General features: G+C 49.2%; 1 protein-coding gene across 1 annotated transcript in view; it reads left to right on the top strand.

The window, feature by feature from the left end:
• The window catches only part of Dap (death associated protein), a 53,640-nt gene that overhangs the window by 7,115 nt on the left and 24,510 nt on the right, over positions 1 to 22,015 (top strand). Inside the window, exon 2 of the mRNA XM_052159785.1 lies at positions 3,758 to 3,854. Within this exon, the coding sequence (XP_052015745.1) occupies positions 3,758 to 3,854 (97 nt within the window). The remainder of the gene's footprint in view (positions 1 to 3,757; positions 3,855 to 22,015) is intronic.

Below are 22,015 nucleotides of genomic sequence, written 5' to 3'. Positions count from 1 at the left end.
TGTTTTGTTTTGTTTCGATCTGAACTCAAAGTGAGAGACTTCCCTAAGGAACAACAACAAAAAAGGATCAGAAAATGAGACATGAGACTCGGGCCTTGGTGAGCTGGGGGTTAGACGTAGGACACCAGACCCCAGCATAAAGCCGGTGGTTAGAGGTCAAACCCTGTGGGAGAGAGGCTTGTCCTGCCTCACAGTGAGGCAGCCAGAAGCTGAGCTCCATCAGCCCAGGCTCCAAAGTTGGAGAATTTGTAAACACGGGAGTGATTTTTGTGGAGGCTAAATTGAAATATATATTATATAGTATGTCCATTGCCTTTCTAGTCTATAAATATATCTGCCAGAAGCAGTTTACAGAAGGAAAGATTAATTTTAGCTCACAGTCTCTTGAAGCCAAAGAGGTGTGGTGACAGTCACACATGGTGACTGGAGGGTGTAGTGAGTGAAGGCGGCTCATTCTTGGCAGATCAGGGTCAAACCACAACTGAGTTATAACCTTCAGTGTCACCCCTGCCCCTTTGAACTGCTTATATTCAAGCCTCAGGATCTTGGTGCCATGTCTCAAAGGTCCACTGCCTTGTTAAGAGAGCCTCCCACTGGAGGCCGGGGGCTCCAAACCCAGCCCTGGGGGACATGTCACATTTACACCGTCACATCTGTGGCCCTTCCATGCTATGGAACCCATCTGAAGGACGACAAACCTGAACAAAAATAGTCGCTTCCTCTCCACAGAGCTACTGTCTGCACCTGGACCCCATAGTATAATAATAATAATAATAATAATAATAATAATAATAATAATAATAATAAAGGAAGACAGCATGTGACCCACAGCCATCCGGCCCAGGAGCAAGATCAGCAGACAGAGGCAGACAGCAAGAGTAGACACACAGGGCCTCGGATGACTGAATAGCTGCACAGCTGCAAGACAGGTTTACCTGAAACAAATATGCAATTAGAGACGAGGGAAGAGTAGATCCCCAGCAAATAAGATTCGAGGATGTGGAGACAGAGCTAAGCTCTTTAAAGAGAAGTAAAGTTATTAAAAAATCAACTGTTGAAATAAAAGGCAGATTTCTGAGAGCATTGTTAAAGGGATTTTTTTTTTCCAAAGTAGCTTGGCGTTCCTGTAATAAAGGGTAAGACACGGAGATATTAGTTTCCACCACAGACTGGGAGGTGTACTGTTCAAGCCCAGACCTCTCTGATCTACTGGTCCATTCTTCTGCCTTCTGGAGACAGCTCTTTTACCTGCTGATCACGGAAAGTCAGTGTCCTTGTCTTTCCATGTTTCCCAGGGAAATCAGAGTTCGAGCCTGAGAAGGCCTTCACCTGTTCTCCCTGTCCACTGTCAACTTGCCTGTCCTTGTGACCCAGCAGGATCCATCCAATGAGGAACACCAGAGACAAGTTGACTACTCTACTCCATGGGGTGCAGGCTGTATTGTGGTAGACATGTAGATAGCTAACCTTGAGAGGAAGGGAGGGGCTCTGTGGGTACAACAGAAATACCACACCAGGACACTACTGTCCTTATTTAGAGGTCTCTATTTTAGCAGGTCCACCATCTCTGAAGCTGTGTGTTGGCAAGTACTGGTGATGAAAAATAATTACATTTTGAAGGAAACAAGAAAACAGTTATCCTGGGCCAAGTCGGCATAACTGTCTCAGGAACACAGAAGTAGGTGACTGATAGAACCCCTGTGAAAGAGGTGACCAGCTTTTGTAGCCACAGAAGAAAATCATAAGTCAGTACAGTGGGCGGATGCCTGGTAGGGAGCATCAAGTAAGTGGCTGTACAGGTGGGAAACCTTTCCTGTAGGCTTTTGATGTTACTGCAGTCTTAGCTTTAGGTGTGGTAGAGGCTACGGGTCTGCTTAGAGTTATCCAAGCCATGAGAGCATTAGGTTAGAAACAGAGGTTGAAGGTTAGTGGATGTTAATGGCTGAATACGGCCAAGGTAATTTAAACTCTCAGCCCACAAGACCCCCTCTGTTCACTCCCACAGAGCTCACTCAACTCTGGTGAGGCCAGGCCTTTATAGGGTCTGTAGACAGAGCACCTTTTCAAAGAACTTCAGCTTCACACCTCCATGAAAGACTGCATGAATGTAGAGTCATGCTTGCAAGCCATGCTGTGGACCACTGCTACTAAAAGATGAACCCCAGGTTTATTGGGGGTACTGTGCTTACTCTGAAAGCCCAGGGATCTGAGTTCAGATTCCTGGCATCCAAATCAAAGCTAATTTGTATCTGTAATCCCACTGCCAGGGACGGAAGATAGATTGACTCTCAGAACTCAGCTGTCTCAGGAAAGCAGGTGGAGAAAAAAAGACCGAGGGTCCACCTCTGGCCTCCACACTCACACATGTGGTTCTGCCTCCCAGCGTTTTCCACACTCATGCCTTCCATCCTAGAATCTCCACATTCCAACCCCTCTTCTTATAAAATAATCACATCAGCCACTGGGTCAGTAGTGATCAGATCACAAAGGGATCCCACTTCACACTGACTGTCATGGCTATAGTTAGAAGTAATCAGTGTGGATGCATGTGTAGACATTGGAGGCCTCATCCTGGTGCATGCCTGCTGATGTCTCAGTGGGGTATACAGAGTTCCTATGGGACCCAGCTATCCCATTCCTACATACAGATCCGAGGAAATGAACACACAGACACAGAAAATGATATAAATGGTATCCAGAGCTGCAGGCTCATAACAGCCCAAACTGCTAACAACCTAAATGCCCACCACCTGGTGAGTGGCTAAATCAAACCGTGTTATGTCCCTGCAGAGGAGCATATTTGGCATTAAGAAGGAATGACGCTCTAGTACGCCGGGTAACCCAGGCGAAGCTTGAAGATAAGGAAAAGAGCTGGTGACCAAATTCTGTGTGTTTTATGATTTCTTCTCCACCTTAGATGTCCAGAATAGGAAAGTCTGACTGATGGTTACCAGGAGCTAAGATTACTGTCCATGAGTACAGGTCTTCTGCATAGGGTGATGAACACAGTCATGGCAATGACCACACATAACTCAGGCTGTGTTAGACAGTCTAAACTGGTGAACTCTGTTTCCATAAAGCTGCTTTGAATAAGAAAGTATCATCCACCCACAGGGCATCCATAGCCCAGTTTGGGAAGAACCGCTCTGAATGGCTTTGTAGGCTCTATCTGGGCTCTGAGACTGGCCCAGTAGCACACTCTTGAAAAGAGCCCACTTGGGGGCTGGGAAAACCTTTTCAGTCCAGTGCTTACTTTGAAAGCCTGAGGACATGAATTCAGATTGCTGACACACACCTAAAAAGCTGGCCGAGATTCATGTTGTAATCCGTGCTAGAAAGGTGGAGATGGACAGATTCTTAGAGCCTCCTGGGCATCCATGACTGTGTCACCCCATCCAAACCACTGGTATTTGAAGGACTAAGAACACAAGACAGTGTTTTAAGTGGCCTGTGTTATGTCTATATGACATACAGACCCTAATCCAGTAGCCACCTTGTCACGTGGCTTGTGTTCTGGTTTTGCTGCTGTTCTTAGAAGGTGCTTGAGAGGTGGTGAGAAGGGAACACCAGAGCCTTGGGGAGCTCGTGAGAGGTAAGAGGGTGCTGAGGACTCCATCGTGTCTCCTCTACAGCACACCACCCTCCCACGTTAACGATTGTCGCTCTTCTTGGAGTCCATTCAATAACAGTGGCTCTCCGCCTGATCCACAGGCATCTGTACCTCCACCCTGGTCACCCCTGCCTGTTTGTATTTCAGTGAAAGCCGGTGGGATGCGGATCGTGCAGAAACACCCACATACCGGAGATGGGAAGGAAGAGAAAGACAAGGATGACCAAGAATGGGAAAGCACCAGGTGAGGAAAGGCCGGTGCCTCGAGCAGACGGCGAAATGACTGCTCGGTTAAATATTAATGTCTGTTCTGTGCTTCTGGGAACTCCTGGGCTTCCTGCCCCTGTGCTGCGTGTTTTCCTTTCCCATCATGAGGTAGGGTTCTGTGCTAGCAGGAGAGAGCCAGTGTATCTGAAGTCATCTCTCTGACCCACCTCACTGTGTACCCTGTCCTCCTGTTGAGTCAGGGCTGCTGAGCAGGTACACGGCCTCGCCCTGTGGCACTTTCCTCTGGGACTCTGGTGGGACACACAGCTGCCGTCTCTCCTGGCAGGTCACAATGCTGGAATAGAGGAAACTGATTCTTGTGCTTGATGGATCTTTGTGCTGGGGTCTCTGCCCAGTCTAGAGGCATGTGTAGTGCCCATCAGTGGTCAAGGGCTCTCACTGGGGCTGCAGACTGAACCCACTGGACACCCCTGTGATCACTCACACTAGTGGAACTTTAGCTGTCTACACAAAGAACTTCAGAGTCTAGAAATGCTTCCCAGGCGGGTCTGTAGCTAACAAGCTACTCTTTAAGTGACCAGATGCGTCTTTCAGTGACATCTCTGCCACGGCTTTCCTGGGTGCTAGATTCTGGTCACCCCTGTTTTCCTTGAAGTTTATCAGCTCGAAGTTTGGTTCGCTGTGAGTAACCCTGTCATAGGATGGTCACCACAGACACAACTGAATATATCCACATGGAAGAACATCAGAAGTACAGTCCTCTGCTCGGAACTTGACTGCAGACAGTATCTCGGCTATAACAGGAAGGGAAAGGGGAGTAACAGTGAAAGGAGGTGTGGAATAGTGAGCCCTTATTTCCATGGTCCGGCCTCTAGACTTCCGGGCATGCAACGTTATCTCTGTGTGCAGGAGCAAGACAAGACAATCCCTGACATTTCTTCCTGACTTTCCTGTGAGGTGAAGTCCATCAGCTGGAGGACGAGAGAAGCTTAAATAACGGAGAATGAGTGTTAGTGAGAGAAAGACTGGATGTGCCTGCCTTAGGTTATAGCATCTTCCTCACCCCCAAGTGGTCATCTCCCCCACCTCTGTAGAGCTTGGGATTTTGAAGCAAGCTGATTGCAGATGTGAATAGATGTGACCAAAGAATCTCCGTTGTGCCTCCCTGAAGTCAGGCCGCTGTGTTCCTCCTGGGTATATAAGCTTTGCCTTGGCTCTTCACCAGTGTGGGTTGAACCATGTGACCTAATGGGAGCATATCCTGTGGCTACTCAGCTGTAGACTTGTGTTACCAATACAGGCACCAGGCCTTGTGCCCTGTGTCACGGTGTAAGTTGCTGCAATCCAGACTGACCTCAGACTCAAAATTCTGCTGTCTCTTGAGTGTTGGACCCACAGGTGTGTGCCACCACACCAACACACAAATCGCTAATTTGTGGTGTGTAAGGAGCCCACTTGTTCGTGAACATTCCCTGCACCTTGACACACAGGATTCTCATTACTCTGTTATTTTCCCTGCTCGAGAGTTATCCCCATTCCAGGATACCCACTCCTTAACTCTCCAGAGAGTAGACTCAGCTTCCATGGGCACTTACAGAGAAGTGGCAGAGTGCAGGCAGCTGGCTCCTTGCTCCTGGAGGTCAGCCTCCAGCCTCTGCTGCCCTGTTGAGCTCCTGTTTCGGGCTGGACACTTGCCGACTAATGCACATCAGCCTAGAAACCACCTAAAATTCCGTATCACTATGGTGTCTGTGTGGACGAAGAAGACAAGACTTAGGAGGTCGCCCCAGTCAGCTAATGCTTAGTCATGGCATAGCCAGAATTCAGCCGGAGATGCCCACGAGCCACTCTCATCTATGCAGAGGGCAGTGTAGATCCTTCTCTGTCTAAGACCAGTTAGTGCTGAGAGTCTGTTCTTCTCAAACCCATAATCCTCCCTCACTCTGCTCCTTTGCCATAAGAGAGGGTGAAAGATCAGTTTTCAGCAGGCACCAGGAGACCTGGCTGGCTTCTCCTTGTATATGGAAAAGCCTGCTTATTTTCAGAACGTATAAAATACTTAGCCATCCTCCTGGGTGTGGCGTTGGGCACACAGTTTAGCCATACACATTCTCACACGCCTAAGCTTTTACATTCTTGCATGATCTGATCGAAATGGTCTCCACATATGAAAATAAGCACCCTGTCTATGTCAGCGAACTCCTTTTAGACACTTCCTGGATGTTTAAGACGTTTGCTGACACATTTCCAGTGGCTTCCGTCTTCCTCTTGAAGGCAGAGCAGGGATTACAGAGAAAATGAACAGTCAGAGCCCTGAGGGGGTTGTTCTGTGACCCAGAGAACCCACAGCTTTCTCTGGTAATTATGTCCGGGAGTAAGTTTGTGCGTCCCTTACTCCCTTCATCTTTAACTTTCCAGAGATTTAAAAATAATGCCTTGTGTCACCAGTATTGAGATACTACATTTAAGAGAAAAGAAAGAATATATCAAAACCATGAAAATCAGAGCTGGAGAGATGGCTCGGTGGTTAAGAGTACTGGCTGCTCTTACAGAGGACCCAGTTCAATTCCCAGCAGCCACATGGAGGGTCACAGTCATCTGTGATTCCAGCATGGGACCTGATGGCTCTTCTGATGTCTACAGGCACCAGGCACACGTGGTGCATATATATACATGCAGACAGAATGCTCATACATATAAAATAATAAAGTGTAAAAGGAGAGAACCTTGTAACTGTTCTAAGACCACTCTCTGGGTGTTCCTTCTATTTTCTCTGAGCACGCAGACCCCCTCTGTGTGTGTGTGTGTGTGTGTGTGTGTGTGTGTGTGTGTGTGTATGTGTGTGTGTGTGAGTGTGTGTTCCTGCTATTGCCTCTCTCTTTGAACTCCTGGTGTTCTCTGGACTCTCGGTATAGCATGCTGAGAACTTCCTAATCACACCTCTCCAGAGGACCCAGCCTCTGTTTGTAGCACTTGCTCTCTTTGTGAGGTAAATACTCCCACATGGACTGTTTCAAGTAGAAACATGATATTACTGAGTACCGACACGTGAAGAGGGACCTCTAGCCTTCGCTCTCACCAGAGTCAGGCCTAGCGTTCCGAGGACTACGGCTCCCTTGTGCACAGTTACGTTTGTGGTTTACAGTCCATAGTCTTGAAGAGGTTTAAAGGTGTGAACTACTTTATGGCCACTGTAGATGTCCACTTATTTATTCTGTCTGGTGTCCTCTATAGTGAAAGTGCTGAGCTTGAAAATGGGTTAAGTGTGTCCCTCAGACATTCATGTGTTGAAATTCAGCCTCCATTGTGAGGAAATAAGAAAGTCAAAGGGTGGTCAGACCAGCAGGCCTTAAGAGGTGATTAGGTTTTAGTATGTCGTGGCCTGAACCCATGTCGGAACCCATGTTGGCATTACAAGACAAAACAGGGCACAGGAGTGAGAGAGAAAGGGAGAGGGAAAGAGAGAGAGAGACAGAGAGGAGTGACACACGTCTGACACCCCCAAGCTGCCCTGCACCTCCTTGAAACTCTTACCAGATGCATCCCCAAACCTTGGACTAGACCATGAAATGAGGTAGAGGCTCTTTTCTTTAGAATTAGATTACTACACTGTAGTGGCAGAAAATGGACGACCATAGAAGGGTCCCTTGGGGATGAATTCTTTCATCTATCATCCACCTGAAAATGTATTTTCTGTGCTTTAGCTTTGAAAAGATGGTGTGTTTGTTAGCCTCCCTGTCACTGTGACAGAGCACATGGCAGAAACAACCTAAGAGGAGAGATGCATGCTGTGCTTTCGGGGGGATGGGTGTCCATGTGCTTGCCCAGACCAGTGCTTGGGCAGTGCGTCGTGCTGGGGGTATCTGCAGATGGAGGGGCTTTTCCTTAGGATGGGCAGGAAGTGAGGGAGCTGGGACCATGGCCATGGTATCGTCGCTGCGCTGGCTTTGTGGGCTGCCCTTCTGTCTCATGGCTGCCACAATTCCAGGTCCCTCTGTCCTGCCACGCCCTCCCCTCGATGATGAACCGAGCTTTCAAACCTGCAACAAAATCGATCTCTCATGCACGTTTTTTCTGGAAAGTGTGTGTGGGAAGGAGGTCGGTAGCCCCTGTCAGTCAGCTCTTCATCAGGTTACCTGGGTGAGACTAGCACATCTTCACTCGAAGTCTGTAGACAGAGCGGGGACAGTGTGTCTCAGTTGCATATCAGCCAGTGACAGGTGAGAGTCATCATTGTACCTGTGACTACTCGGAAGGTTGGCCGAGCCAGCACCACCTCCGTGAGGCAGCAGAGCGGGCTCAGGGCATCGGCTGCACTCTGTCAAACTGCATCCCCTGGCATCCAGAAGAGAGCTGTAGTGTGGTGTCTGTCTGCCTCCGTGACTCTCCAGGCCAGCCCTTGGCCACTGCCCAAAGTCACAGATGGGTCCACTGTCAGGGCGACAAGCTGTCTGTCTCTCTTAAGTTTCCAGGGCTGTAATGGCAATGCACCGCAGGCCTGGTGTGTTAAACAGAAGAACTGTGATCTCTTGTGCTCTGAAAACTTAAGGTTGTGTGCCAGCGGCTACGTTGCTTCTGATGTGCCAGGGAGGGAATTGCGCCGGTACTCTTAGCTTCTGGTGTTTCATCAGCAGGCTGACAGAACTCCAGCCCTGCCTATGTGGAATCTACTAGTCATAAGTCTGTCTGATTCCATCTTCAAAAGGTTGTCATGGCTGGAGTAGGGCTCACCTAAGGTTATATGACTTCACTTAACAAATCGCAACCCCAGTGATGGTACTTACAGACAAAGCCACATTCTGAGACATTGCCGGCTGGATCTTCAGGATAGGTTCTTTGGGAAACTCCACCACACCCCACTAACATTCCAAAGGCAGTGGTAGTAAAATAATCTAACTATGAAGTTCCCAGGGTGAAGGAACCCCCCCCATACACACACCCCTGCCAGCCTCTTCTGCTGTCCAGGTTGAGCACTGTAGCAGCCTGTCCTCCAGGCTTCGTGGATGTTCTGTGCTGGAGGTGTGGCCCCTGCACTTTAATCCCATGGCCCATCAGTTTTAAAGAATGTTTTCTGCATTTATCCTGTTTGAGAGTTTGAGAAAAGCCACACCCTGCAGTCTAGGCTGGCTTCAAACATGAGATCTGTTTGCTAGAGTCTCCCAATTCCTGGGTCATTTTTATACTGTGTGTGCACAGACACACAGACACATACACACACACACACACACACACAGTTGAGTGCTATACCTCCATTCTGTAAATTATATAACATCTACAAAACAGAAGGCAACCTAATTGATGAAAGTGAAATCAGCAATAGAACTTGATACTACCATAAGCTGATATCTCAAGGTGCTACCACCCTTGTGGTGAAGTTACCCATTAGAGAGGATGTGATTTTACATTTCTAATGACCTTCTGGGTAATTTCAGGTTTGGTGGAGGCGGACTGCTTCTTATCAGACCCAGTTAGACTGTTGGCATTCACCACACCACTGGTGGTGAACTGAGAGGTGAATATTTTCTTTCCTTTCTGCTCACAAGTGCTCATTTAGGTTAGCCTCCTGTAAGCCGCTTGTCCGTCTTGGGAAAGCTAGTCTAGTTGGTCCATTCCTAAGACAGCATTTGAACATAGTTCTGGGCTCTCGAGGTGTGTCAAGTCGTTCCCACACTCATCTCCCTCCCCAGTCTGACCGTAACCATCTAAAGCTCAAGGCCCTACCTTCTTCACTGAGTGATTCCCAGCCCCAACGCCCATCTTGTCATTGTGCACGGCAGAAGTTAAACCTTCCTTCAAAACACCTTGAGCATGAGTTGTAGCCCGAGAGACAAATATGTGGAAGATGTTCTAGTCAGAATCCCCCTGTGAGCAGAGAGCAGGGTGTGTGTGGCAAACAGCCCTGCAGGAGTTGGCGTCTCCCCTCAGCCAGGCTGATCCCCCTCATCAGGTGGGAGCACAGGTGTGCAGGGAACGGAAGTGTCTCCACGCAGTGACTGAGCCTGTGGGTTCTCATAAATCACAGGATTCTGGCTGGACTCCTTGGGTCTGGGGTGAGAAAGGAGGGATGAAGTCTCAGCTCTCCTTGGGGCCACACTGTTGGTAATGGGCTTTGAGGCTGCATTTATATAACATCTGGCGAAACCAGAAGTGGCTTGTCAGCCTCTCGGTGGTCCTTAGGAGCCAGCTGCAACCACCATTCCAGGAGGGCCCCTCCCAGCAAGTGGAGGAGAAAAGGAAGTGGGGCTTTTCTGTCTGTCCACGGGAGGGTTGGCCTCTCCGTTCACTCGTGGTCATGGAGACTACAAATTATCCTGTCTATCAGGAACGTTTGCTTACCATAAACGTGAGCAGAGCTTCAATCAACTCTCCAGCCAGGCGGTGGTGGTACACGCCTTCATTCCCAGTACCGGGAGCAGAGGCAGGCGGATTTCTAAGTTCGATTTCTGAGTTCAAGGCCAGCGGGTCTGCAGAGTGAGTTCCAGGACAGCCAGGGCTACACACAATAACTACATGGGAACAAGAGCCTTGGTTGAGCCTACTGCCTTATGGCTACCTGAACCTTTCGACTCTTAAATAGGCCTCTCGGCTTCAACACCTCCAATTGCCCAGCACTGAAGAAATGCCTGGCTGACTCTAAAGATGAATCTCTAAGAAACCTACTGCCTTACTGGCTTCTCCATCTGGCCGGACGGGGCGCCTGTGGAGGGCAAGAGCCTTCTTCACCTTCTTGGCCATGTTCCGCTGCTGCTCAGCTCTCTTGGGGTGAAGAGGTCATTGATCTTTGCTTATGTTCATCCCTCGGGACAGAGTTTAGTCATTAAAGGTAAATTATTGTAGACTGGAAGATTGAAAGAAATGTCACACTCAAGAAGGTCCCTTACCTTTCACAGGACAGCGACCTGCACCTGTGGACGCTGCCCCAGGAGTATGTATAGTTGATTTGTCCCCACTCGTCATTCACTGTTGCAACCTATTAAGGCTCTTTGTACCCCAAAAACAATAGTTCTATTAGAACACACACTCAAATATTGTTTAGACTATTTTTTTCATTTGTACCTGACTTTAATTGCCTTTGGTATTCAAAGAAGAAAAAGCATTGTGGGGTTTTTTTTCTATATTCTTTGTTTACATTCCAAATGATTTCCCCTTTCCTGGTTTCCCCCTCCCCAAAAGTCCCATAAGCCCTCTTCCCTCCGCCTGTTCCCCAATCAACCTCCTCCCACTTCTCTGTCCTGGTATTCCCCTACAATGCTGCATCAAGCCTTTCCAGGACCACGGCCCTCTCCTTCCTTCTTCTTGGGAATGATTTCATATGTGAATTGTGTCTTGGGTATTGAGAACTTCTGGGCTCTAATATCCACTTTTCAGTGACTTCATTCCATGTGTGTTCTTTTGTGAATAGGTTACCTCACTTAGGATGATATTTTCCAGTTCCAACCATTTGCCTAAGAATTTCATGAATTCATTGTTTTTAATAGCTGAGTAGTACTCCATTGTGTAAATATACCACATTTTCTGTATCCATTCCTCCACTGAGGGACATCTGGGTTCTTTCCAGCTTCTGGCTATTACAAATAAGGTTGCTATGAACATAATGGAGCATGTGTCCTTACTGCATGCCGGGGAATCCTCTGGGTATATGCCTAGGAGTAGTATAGCAGGGTCCTCCGGAAGTGTTATCCCCAGTTTTCTGAGGAACCGCCAGACTGATTTCTAGAGTGGTTGTACTAAGTTGCAATCTTGTGTCTCCTGCCACAGCACGGGTAGACCTTGATATTCTGAGCCAAGTGAAAGAAGTCTGAGGTAAAGGGACTCAGGCTGCAGGGTTCCTCTGGCGGGTCTAGGGCAGGCCCGGTTGAGGATTAGGAAGTAGAATTGGAGTCAGGGAGGGTGTGGGGAGAGTGAGGAGGGAGTGTTCAGCGCCGGAGACCCGGAGCTCTGTCTTCTCCCTGCGAACACTGAGCGCGCAGCAAAACTGTACTCCTGAAAACGGCCAAGGTGGACAGTTTTACCACCACGCACGCATCTTACCACTGTGCATGCATAAACATAGCACCACACAAAGAGGCCCCGCCCTGTGGCAGTGGTTTGGTGGCTCAGAAGCTAAGCTACCTTGTGACTAAGAAGATCCACCCCAGGTGTTCACGGAAGAGGATTCTAAACAAAGGAACAAACAAAAGCCTGTCTGTGGATGTTTAAAACACCATTGTTGATAAGAGCTAAAAGGTGGTACTGCGCCAGGTGTCTATCACGTGATGGACGGAAGTGTGAGCTGCAGCCATATCACCCAGGGAGAGAATGGCTGAGGGCGGAGGCTTCTTACAGCAGGTCAACCTGAAAACTGTTTTCACCAAGCAAGGGAAGCAGACACCAGCAGCCATGGCTCTGGTGTCATCTGTGGGAAAAGCAGCTCACGGCCTGTGAAGAGAGCCCATACAGAACTGTGGCTTACTGGGTGCAGGTTCTCTTGAAGATGGTAGAGTGTTCTAGAACTCAGTAGTGGCAATGGCTCCCAAAGGAAATGCATTCAGCTGTCACATCGTACAACTTTTAGGAGGTTGAAATGATTATTGTGTCCTATGCCTGTCATCTCAGAAAGGGGGAGGGAGCCGGGCTGTAGACCAGCCTCTGTGTCCTGGCTGGGAACGTGTACAGTCAAGTGTTGAAAGGACGTTCCACAGGACTACAGCTACAATCCCAGGGGGACCAGGACTGTTCTGAAAGAAGGGGAAAGACAGATGCTTGGACACGAGGGCCTGTCCCACTGAGGAAGGGCCGGAGCAGCTGAGCCGCACCGCTGAAGCTTTGAACTCATGAAGTTGTTTCCTTGGCCTCTCAGAGGGCTGGGCCACATCCACGGGAATGATACTCAGAAGAGGAAGCAGGCATCTCGTGTCTGTTTTTAAGAGCAAGAGGGTGCTATGCTAGAAGCCCCCTAGCAAAGCCATTTGTCAGGACTTAGTCACATGACTGTGCCTAAGATTCTTTTAGACCTGTCGTTCTCAGCAGAATGAATGTTTGACATAGGGCCACATCTTAAAAGTAGTCATTATAGGCACCCTTGGTGTTAATCAGACACTGCTGGTTTGGCATTAACCAGACACCGCTGGTTAGGTTGCTAGACTATTGCTGCCCTAAGTCTTCCAGAGGACATGCATGGGACAGAGATCTGACAGCCCACCCGCTGTCAACAGCAGCTTTCCGCTGTTCCCAAGGTGCACATAGCACTACTGGGTGCCAGGTACTTCCCTGTGCAGGCCCTGCTAGTGAGCTTGTATTCCTTTAGAGACTGTAAGCTTAGAGTTAAAGTTACGTCATCACCAGAATGAGATCTCACAGTAGAGAGCATCTAAGGCGCTCCTGCTCCTAAGAAAGCTACATATAGAAGACAACCTGACTCCATGTTCTTAATACCCATGATGACAGCCAGGGCCTTGTTGGGGACAGGCATGGACAGACAAGCAATAAAGATGGATGCAGGACAGCTGTCCCAGGCCATGGCTGAGGAGGCCATCCTATGAGCCCACCAGCGTGGGAAGCTCACCAAGCCAACTTCCTGGAAGTGCTCAAGCAACTGAGCACTCCCGCTCTGCTGTTGGCTGTGTCCTGGGAAGATGATGAGTTTTCTACTAAGGCCATGCAGGAGTGGGACCTTTGCATAAAGGACTTCAAGAGCTACGGCACACCCAAGCCTGAGGATTGGTAATGACGCACAGTTGTCAGAGCTGCATGCTGTGTGACCCAGGTGCAGTTGGCTCAGCCCTCTCTGGGATTCCACAGAGCAGAACCCCGTGTGGGACAAGTACAGCACACTAGAGAAAAATAGAGTCTGTCTTAGATCGTTCAAATGTATCCCTTCCATTTCAGTCAAAAAGAAGTCATACTGTCACCGCTAGCAAGATGTTGGATTTGTGTGAGTCACGAGGGGAGACGATATTGAGTGACCAGTGTCTCGGAGCTAGTTCACTGCTTTTGAGTTTGTGCTCTTCTCAGGGAAAGGCTATTTTGTGTCTTGAAGTCTTAGTACATGTTAATTTCTATAACCAGATTCCTGTAATTGACGGATTATAAAGCAAAGGCTTATTTTGACGAATGATTCTGGAGATTTATAGCTGGGTGGGCTGCATGTGGTTGTGGCCTTTGCTGAACCACAAGGTGGCACCGTGCATCCCATGGCAGTATCAGGAGTGTGTGCACATGCATGTGCATGTGTGTATTTCATGTCGTGACACATGTATGGAGGATAGAGGACAACTTAGGAGACTCAGTTTTCCCCCACAGGGTTGGGCTTGGCAGGAAGTGCCTTTACCTGCTGAGCCATCTCCCTGGCCCTAGCACACAGAATTTCGATGGGAACGTAGGGGGATTAGTGCCAGCTAAGGGCATCAGTGTTGATGGTGCTTCTGAAGAGCAGACCATGGTGCCGACACCAGAGTGAGCCCGGGGTCACCCCGTCCCTTCCTTTTCACAAAACGCCACCATCTGAGCACCTGGCTCCCCAAGGCTTCCAGACTGGTGCTGTGGTCATGGTCAGGCGCTCACTTTTCAGACAGGATCTACTTCTGGTCTGCCATTAACATGAACCTAGAAGGCTGAGGGGTTTGTGCTTTGCTGCATAGACATGTCCACACAGCAAAGAAAACATAGACATGTCCACACAGCAAAGAAACAAGAACGTGGGGCCAACTGAGTGGAGTGTTCCCAACTGACCACAGTGACAGCCGGGCCCTGGGGGCTGGGGGAGGGGGGTGCGTGTAGACTGGCTGGCAGCTCAGATTCCTGAAGTTGTGTGTCTGTGAGGCTATCACAGCTCAGATTCCTGAAGTTGTATGTCTGTGAGTCTGTCACAGCTCAGGTTCCTGAAGTTGTGTGTCTGTGAGGCTATCACAGCTCAGATTCCTGAAGTTGTGTGTCTGTGAGGCTATCACAGCAGGTTCCTGAAGTTGTGTGTCTGTGAGGCTATCACAGCTCAGATTCCTGAAGTTGTGTGTCTGTGAGGCTATCACAGCAGGTTCCTGAAGTTGTGTGTCTGTGAGGCTATCACACGGCTGCTTTTCCTCACTCACTCTGGATGCTGCGCTCTGTACACTGGCTTGCATCTCATTTCCTGAAGCTCTGAGAAGATGGAGCACAAGGTTGTGCCGCCGTGGCAGCCACTGCCACCCATCCCTGGTGGAACCTAAACCATCCCAGCACCTTAAGGACCTGAAGTGTTGCCGTCTCGTTAAAGCCCTGGACAGACTGTCAGGCCAAGTGGAAACCCAAAACAAATGAATCAGAAAACCAGATTACCTGTAAGTCAGAAGAACAATTCATAACAGACTAAATGTTTGTAAATAAATCAGTGGCAAACAAATACAAAATAAGGCCACGCTTCTCTTGCATTAAAAGAAAAATGATAAGCCTGGCTGGAGAGATGACACAGTCAGTCAGGCACTGGCCACAGAAGCGTGGAAGTGGTTTACGGTTCCCGGCACCCTCACAAATGCTGGGCATGCATGGTGGAGTGTGCCTATGATGCTGGCTCTGCAGGGCCCAGCCTAGAAGATCCCGGGGCTTGCCAGCTAGCTAGCGTAGCTGAGCCGAAGAGATCCAGGCTCGCGGAGACGCCTGTCTCAACATAATAGGGTAGAAAAGGCCACTGGCTTTCCATGTACCTGTGCACAGCCAGGGCCGGGGAGAGCATTTCCCTGACGCCGTTTCTTTCTGTTAATTGCATGAGCTGGCTGTCTCCTTCTGGATGCAGAAACACGTCAGACCGCCTGCAAGCTGAGCGTGCCATTCTCGCCCTGAGCGTGCCTCTCCTTGCCCTCCGGGTTCCTTGCTGAGCTCCTTGGACTGCAACCAAGGAATCGGTACTTTCTTCTCTGTCCCTCACCTCCTGAATGCCAGGAGACAGTCCCCTCCTCTATGAAAACAAAGCTAAGCCCATCCTGTGAACACCTCACGCCTCCTTGTTGTGGCTCTGCCTTAGCTCTGACCGCTGGCCCAGCAGACTCGGAGACACTTCCCAGATGGCTTCTCCTCCTCTCTCAGGTGAGGATGGTGAAGCCGGTGTGTACTTAAGTACCTGGGCAGTCCTCCGGCACAGCACTGATTCGATCATGGCCACTTCTCTCTTGCTCTCTGCTCACAAGCCTGGAGCTGCTTCCCTCCTCTCCCGCTGTGTCAGCCACCTGCTGTCCTGGCATGCTGACAACAAATTCTCCATGGATACCTCACAGTTCTGCATTCTGGATCCTTAGAGCCAAGGCACACCACCAAGATGGCATTACTCTGTACGGAGGCATTCCAGGTCACAGACTTAAGCACTGCCCCTTCCCAGATCCATCCAGAGCAGAGGAGGCCTTCATCCGTCACCCCTGTGATGGGTGCTGCTGTCTGCAGCCAAGGAGAGCTGTCTCCCCGCCTCCAGAGAGGAGAGAGAGATACACTGGAGCCCTGTGTAACATCAGCTACCCTCATTTTAGGGGTTTGCTTCTAGGAGGATCCCACTAGCAAGCACAGGTGACATCTGGTCCTTGGGATGCCACCGTCTTCACTGTAAGAACTGATGCTTGAGGGACTGCTGCTACAGATCACTGGCCTGGCTTTTATTCCTGATTGTCTGGAAATGGTGGTTGTTTCCCATGAACTGGCGAGAAAAGAGAGTCCTTAGATCTCTGTTCTCTCTTCCTCTCTCGCCTCTCTTAAATCTCTTAAATCTCTTAAGTGTGTATGCATGGTATGTGTGTTACACACACACACAGCGGTAGACTATAGCGTGGCTATGAATCCTGGTCTCCTGAGTTGCGATCCAGCCCCCTCACCATTAGTGACCATCCTCTTCTGAAAGACAAGAGTTGGCAGAACCTCTCAAACTACTGTGGTTGCAGATCCCAGGCTGACCTTTATCCATGGATCTGCTGGACTTGAGACACCTTTCCCTTCACTCCAAGACACTTACCAGGGGAGCCTGCAAACGCATACCCCGGCCTGTGCAGTGCCCTCCCTAAGAGGGAGAACCGGCTTCATGAGCAAGTTATTACAACTCCCTAATGGACTTCTGCATTTGCAGGTTCTCCTGAGGAGAGAAGGAGGCAGATACGGAAGAACTGTCCACAGAGTAGCATTGAAAATGTTTTTCATGGGATTCTAATCTGCTTTGCAAAGTATGTCATTCAGCCTATTGAATCTGTAATTACGTGGCGTCCTCCCTGGACCCCGGAGGATAAGAGGTTTAGAAGATTGTCGTGGATGTTAAACAAGCAATCCATCCTTGTTCAGAGGGTCTCATGACCAAATAATGGCAAATGTGAGCTCCGTTCAGATTCATCTAGGTAGGTTTTTTTTCCATCTTCACATCTGCAGGAAAGCTGATGTGACTCCGTTTTATGGTTGAGGAGTTCAGCTACTAAGTCTGCTCTCAGTCACACGGACAGACTGAACTGGGATTTGGCTCAAATGTCTGATCACAGAGGTGCTTGCCACTCTGAGCACACCGCCTCTGTTCTGGTGACCAAAGTCCTGGGGCAGGTTATCGAGGAGAGGGTGTGGGGATGGAGCATCTTTGCAGAATAGGATTGCATTACAGAGCACTGGTCTCCAGCTGAGATCATCTCAGAAAGGCGACACTTCTGCAGCCTTCCACCTACCCTGAGTGTCAGCATCGACGTTCACAGGGCACTGGGACAGTTGGTGTGTAAAGTGTCAGTGCATGGGGCACAGGCTTCTGTGGAAGGATTTTCTCTCAGCTACTAGTGCAAAATGACAGCCCATAGAGGAATCGACCAATCCAGGATCTGAGGCCCTGTACTTCCAAACTGGACTCACTGGTACACGGGTGGTCACCCTGATTTCAGGGTAGAGATGTAGGAAGCTGTTGCAAAGAAAAGACATCAAGAAGGGAAAACACAGATGGGGAAGGTGTGGGGTAAACACTGCTGACTCATCGCCACTAAGGCCTGTTAGGACCCTAAATGGAAAAAGCTTGCCTTAAATGAGAAGGCGGTGCCAGTGGGGCCTCAAGCAAAAGCAGCTGAAGATTGAGCCGAAATCTGTTCCATATGGGACTGTACATGGGAAAAAAAGCAGACCGTCCAGCCCTGGCAAGTCAGAGCCCACAAAATGGAAATGTCGGGGGGGGGGAGGGGCCGGGGAGAGGGGAAAGGGAGATGCAGGGAGTGGGCAGGGCAGGGCAGGGCAGCCAGCATCTCTGGAATTCCCAGGTGTCTTTGGGGTAGTTCACCCAGTGGGTGCAGATCCTTCCTCCTGAATGAGAGGCTGGGACAGCCCAAGCCAGGGAAGGCAAGAGCCTCTCCCCTTGAGCCCCCTCCTGCATCCCAGGCTGAATGCCAGGGAGAAGTTTCACCTGGGGGCTTGAGCTTGACTCCCACTCTACAATTTCTTTTGCAATCATATGTGATCTCAGCTACATGTGTGATATGGACTACATGTGTGATATGGACTACATGTGTGATATGGACTACATGTGTGATATGGAGTACATGTGTGATGTGGACTACAGGTGTGATGTAGACTACATGTGTGATATGGACTACATGTGTGATATGGACTACATGTGTGATGTGGACTACATGTGTGATGTGGACTACATGTGTGATGTGGACTACATGTATGATATCAACTATATGTGTGATGTGGACTACATATGTGATGCTAGTTAAACAACTCAGGCCCACATCATCTCAAAGAGTCAGAGTTATACATGAACTGTTTTCATCCTACACAAAGAAAAGGAGCCCTGAACTGCCCGGGATTCTGGCCTATGACCCCCAGTTGTCCCTAGGGTCTTGGCCCATGACTGCTGGGTGGCTCCAGGTAAATCACTAAGCTTTGGCACCTGTCTCCTTGTCACAGCCCAGAATTTTTACATGTGTCTTTATCTCTTCTGTTTGTGGTAGCAAGAAAACGAGATAGAAATGAGAATCTGTAGTTTTGACGAGCAGCCAAAGCTCAGCATGAGTGACTGGCCATGTCTGAGGTCCCTGGAAGAGAGCAGAGAGCAGAAGGCGGTCCACACAGTGCTGGCTGGCTGGGCCTCGTAGGCTCATCTCCATTGCGAGGCTGGTTTCCAGATGTTTACAAATTACTCCACTCCAGGATTAGAGATGCTGCAAAATTTTTAATTTTAAAACATTGGGATTTATTTATTGTGTGAATCTGAGTACTTTTGCCTGTGTGTGTGTGTGTGTGTGTGTGTGTGTGTGTGTGTACCATGTTCGTGTCTGATACCTGAAAAGGTCAGAAGAGATCCTTGGCTCCCCTGGGCCTGGAGTTACAGATGTGTGTGAGCCTCCATGCCAGGCCATAGCATGAAGTGCTGTTAACAACCAGTCCACCTCTCCAGCCTCATACTGTGAAGGCCTCACGGAAAGTTATTGTGCAACAAGAAGTAGATGCTGTGCCCAGTTGTTTGTTAGCCCCTCCTTACAGGGTCACCCAGACACCCAGACCATTTGTATTTTGCCATTTGCTGCAATCATCTTCCAGACAGACACTTGGCAAACACAGTTTAACAAACAGTCCCTGAGATGCAGAGCCGCGTAGACAAGTCCCCTTCTCAGTATCCAGCAGAAGGTGTTACGATCTGACAGTCTAACGAGGGCGCGAAGACGGCACATGATGAAATACGCAGCCACTGCAGTCCAGAGACTCATAATGAGATAGGAGCCCGCTTTCACATTTATTCTTTTGCCTGAGTGTCTGGCCTGGAGCCTGTGACAGAATCTCTCTCTGCAAAGGGCTGTGTTAATTAGTGGCTGTAGCTTTCGGTCTCCCTTTACTGAAAATGCTCAGGACCTCTTGGGGGTCTTTTGGGGTTTTTTTTTTTTTTACTGTTGTTCCTTTCTCATTTATTCAGCTGTGTACGTGTGTGTCAGTACATGTGTGTTAGCATCTACATCTGAGTGCAGGAAACTGGAGGCCAGAGGCAGCAGATCCTCCGGAGTTTACAAGTGTTTACGAGCCACCTGCCTGCCCGCCCGCTGTGGGTGCTGGGAGCCAAACTGGGACCCTTGTGGAAGCAGCACATAGTCTTAACCACTGAGCCATCTCTCCAGCCCAGCGACTCTTGTTTTGTGAGTTGACCTGAGTATTCTAAAGGTCAAACCTGCTAGTACCTCTTCCCTCGTAGGCCCTGCCTCTTCCCAGTGTCCCAAGCACATACGGGACACGTGGGTAGCAATGGTAAGTAAACAGTAAAGGACTGCTCTGCAACAGGTCGAGTGACTCTTACATAAGACATCATGGAGAAACGCGAGACCTGTTAGAAGACCTGGGTTGCTGGCAAATTATGAATATCAAGTTACATGTGTGTGTGTGTGTGTGTGTGTGTGTATGTGTGTGTGAGAGAGAGAGAGAGAGAATGTATTGTGTGTGTGAATGTGAGTATATGTGTGTGAATGTGTGTGTATGAGTGTGTATGTATGTGAGTGTATGTGTGTGTGTGAATGTGTGTGTGTGTGTGGTGTGTATGTGAATGTGTGAATGTATGTGTATGAATGTGTGTATATGAGTATGTGTGTATGTGAATGTGTATGTGAGTGTATGTGTGTGAATGTATGTGTGAGTGTGTGTGTGTGTGTGTGTGTGTGTTTTGAGTTCCCATGGGTTTTAACATTCTCTAATTTTGTATCTGAGAAGCTATCAGACAGTGTTTTCTCTCTCTGTCAGGCTAGAGTCTTCTCACAAATACTGCCGTAGACTAAATACTCAGCTGCTTTCAAGCCTTGCTCCTTCCTGGAGGTGGCCGTGGTAGCTGGAGGAAATGGCACACTGGACAGGACAAATCTGTGTGGCTTCTCCACTGGCATGCCATCAAGGACTGCAGCTCTGAGGAGTGGCTGTCCCTTACAGTGTCGGGACTTTGTGGCTCCAGTGGCTGGAAGCATAACGTGTACAGAGGATTTCTCGGCACACGGGACTCTGGCTGTCTAGCCTTGTGGCTCTGGCGATTGATGTGGGTTCTGAGGGCTCCTGCCCCGCGGATGACCTTAGAGGATGACGGGAAAGCTTAACCTCTGAGAAGAGCTGGAGCAAGTGTCCGAACTAGAGTGAGAAGGCCATCTTCAACAGGTGACATTACTGTGGTACCCAGCCTGGGCGGAGGAGGGCGACTCACAGCCACTCTCCTGCAGAAGTGAATGTTTAGAGTCACCATGATGGAGAGAGGGGGGCTATATTAAAAAAATGCCTTCCTTTGTACCCACAGACACTTTTTAGACTTCAAAATATTTGCCTGGCATGCTGGCTGTGTTTCTGAGGTTGTGTTTTTATTTGGTTGGTTTGATTTTTACATTTGGCCTCTTTGGCCTCATTTCTTACTGATTCATCATGGACGGCTTGCGGTTTCTGTATTTCCCTGTCACAGTCTTTTGTCCCTAAGAGTGGTCAGTATGCAGTAGTGACACCACCGTTGGCTCTCAGGCTTGCAGATGCCGGCCGCAGTGCTCACTCAGGGCGCGCCTTTGAGATCGTACCACAGCGCAAGCCTGTCTAAAGGAACCATGATTGATGCACAAGAAGTGTTCCTAATAAACATACCAATTACTGCTGTACAGATTCTTATTATAGGACGCTTCTAATTCCCTTCCAAAGTCTAGTTTTCTTTCTGGTTTCTGATATTCTCCTGCCGCCTGCCTCCTGTTGTCTGCAGCAAGCACAAACTTCAAGTTAGTGAAGGAGCTAAGCCTGAAGTCTGTCAGACAGCGCGTGCCCCCCCCTGCACCCCCCTCCCCGTTAGGAGCACACCGCCCTTCTATGCTGTGACGTGTCTGGTTACAGGTTCTGGGAACCTGTTGTAATGGTCACTGCCATTCTGTTGTCACGGGAAACACCCTCCTAACAGCCGTGCAGTGTCACTGTCACTCTTTCCATTACTGTGACAAATGCCAAAGGAAAAAAAATCTAAGTGGCAGCGGTATTTATTTTGGCTCACAGTTTCCATCCATGGCCCTTGGCTTGTCAAGGCTGGATCCCAGGTGAGGCAGAGAGAGCATCCTCGCAGTAGAAGCCTGTAGGCATGAGGCAGAGAGGGAGGGCGGGAGCGAGGGCCAGCCCCAGGGCAGACACGCTCCAGGGACCTTTCTCCAGCGGGCCTCTTCCTCTCACGAGTTTCCAGAACCTCCAGATAGCACCGCCAACCGGAACCAATCCTTCTGCGGCGAGGGTGGGGGC

This window comes from Apodemus sylvaticus, chromosome 16 (assembly GCF_947179515.1).
Source record: "Apodemus sylvaticus chromosome 16, mApoSyl1.1, whole genome shotgun sequence".
Lineage (NCBI taxonomy): Eukaryota > Metazoa > Chordata > Mammalia > Rodentia > Muridae > Apodemus > Apodemus sylvaticus.
Note: the sequence above shows the minus strand (reverse complement) of the source record. Positions and strands in the feature narration are given on the sequence as shown.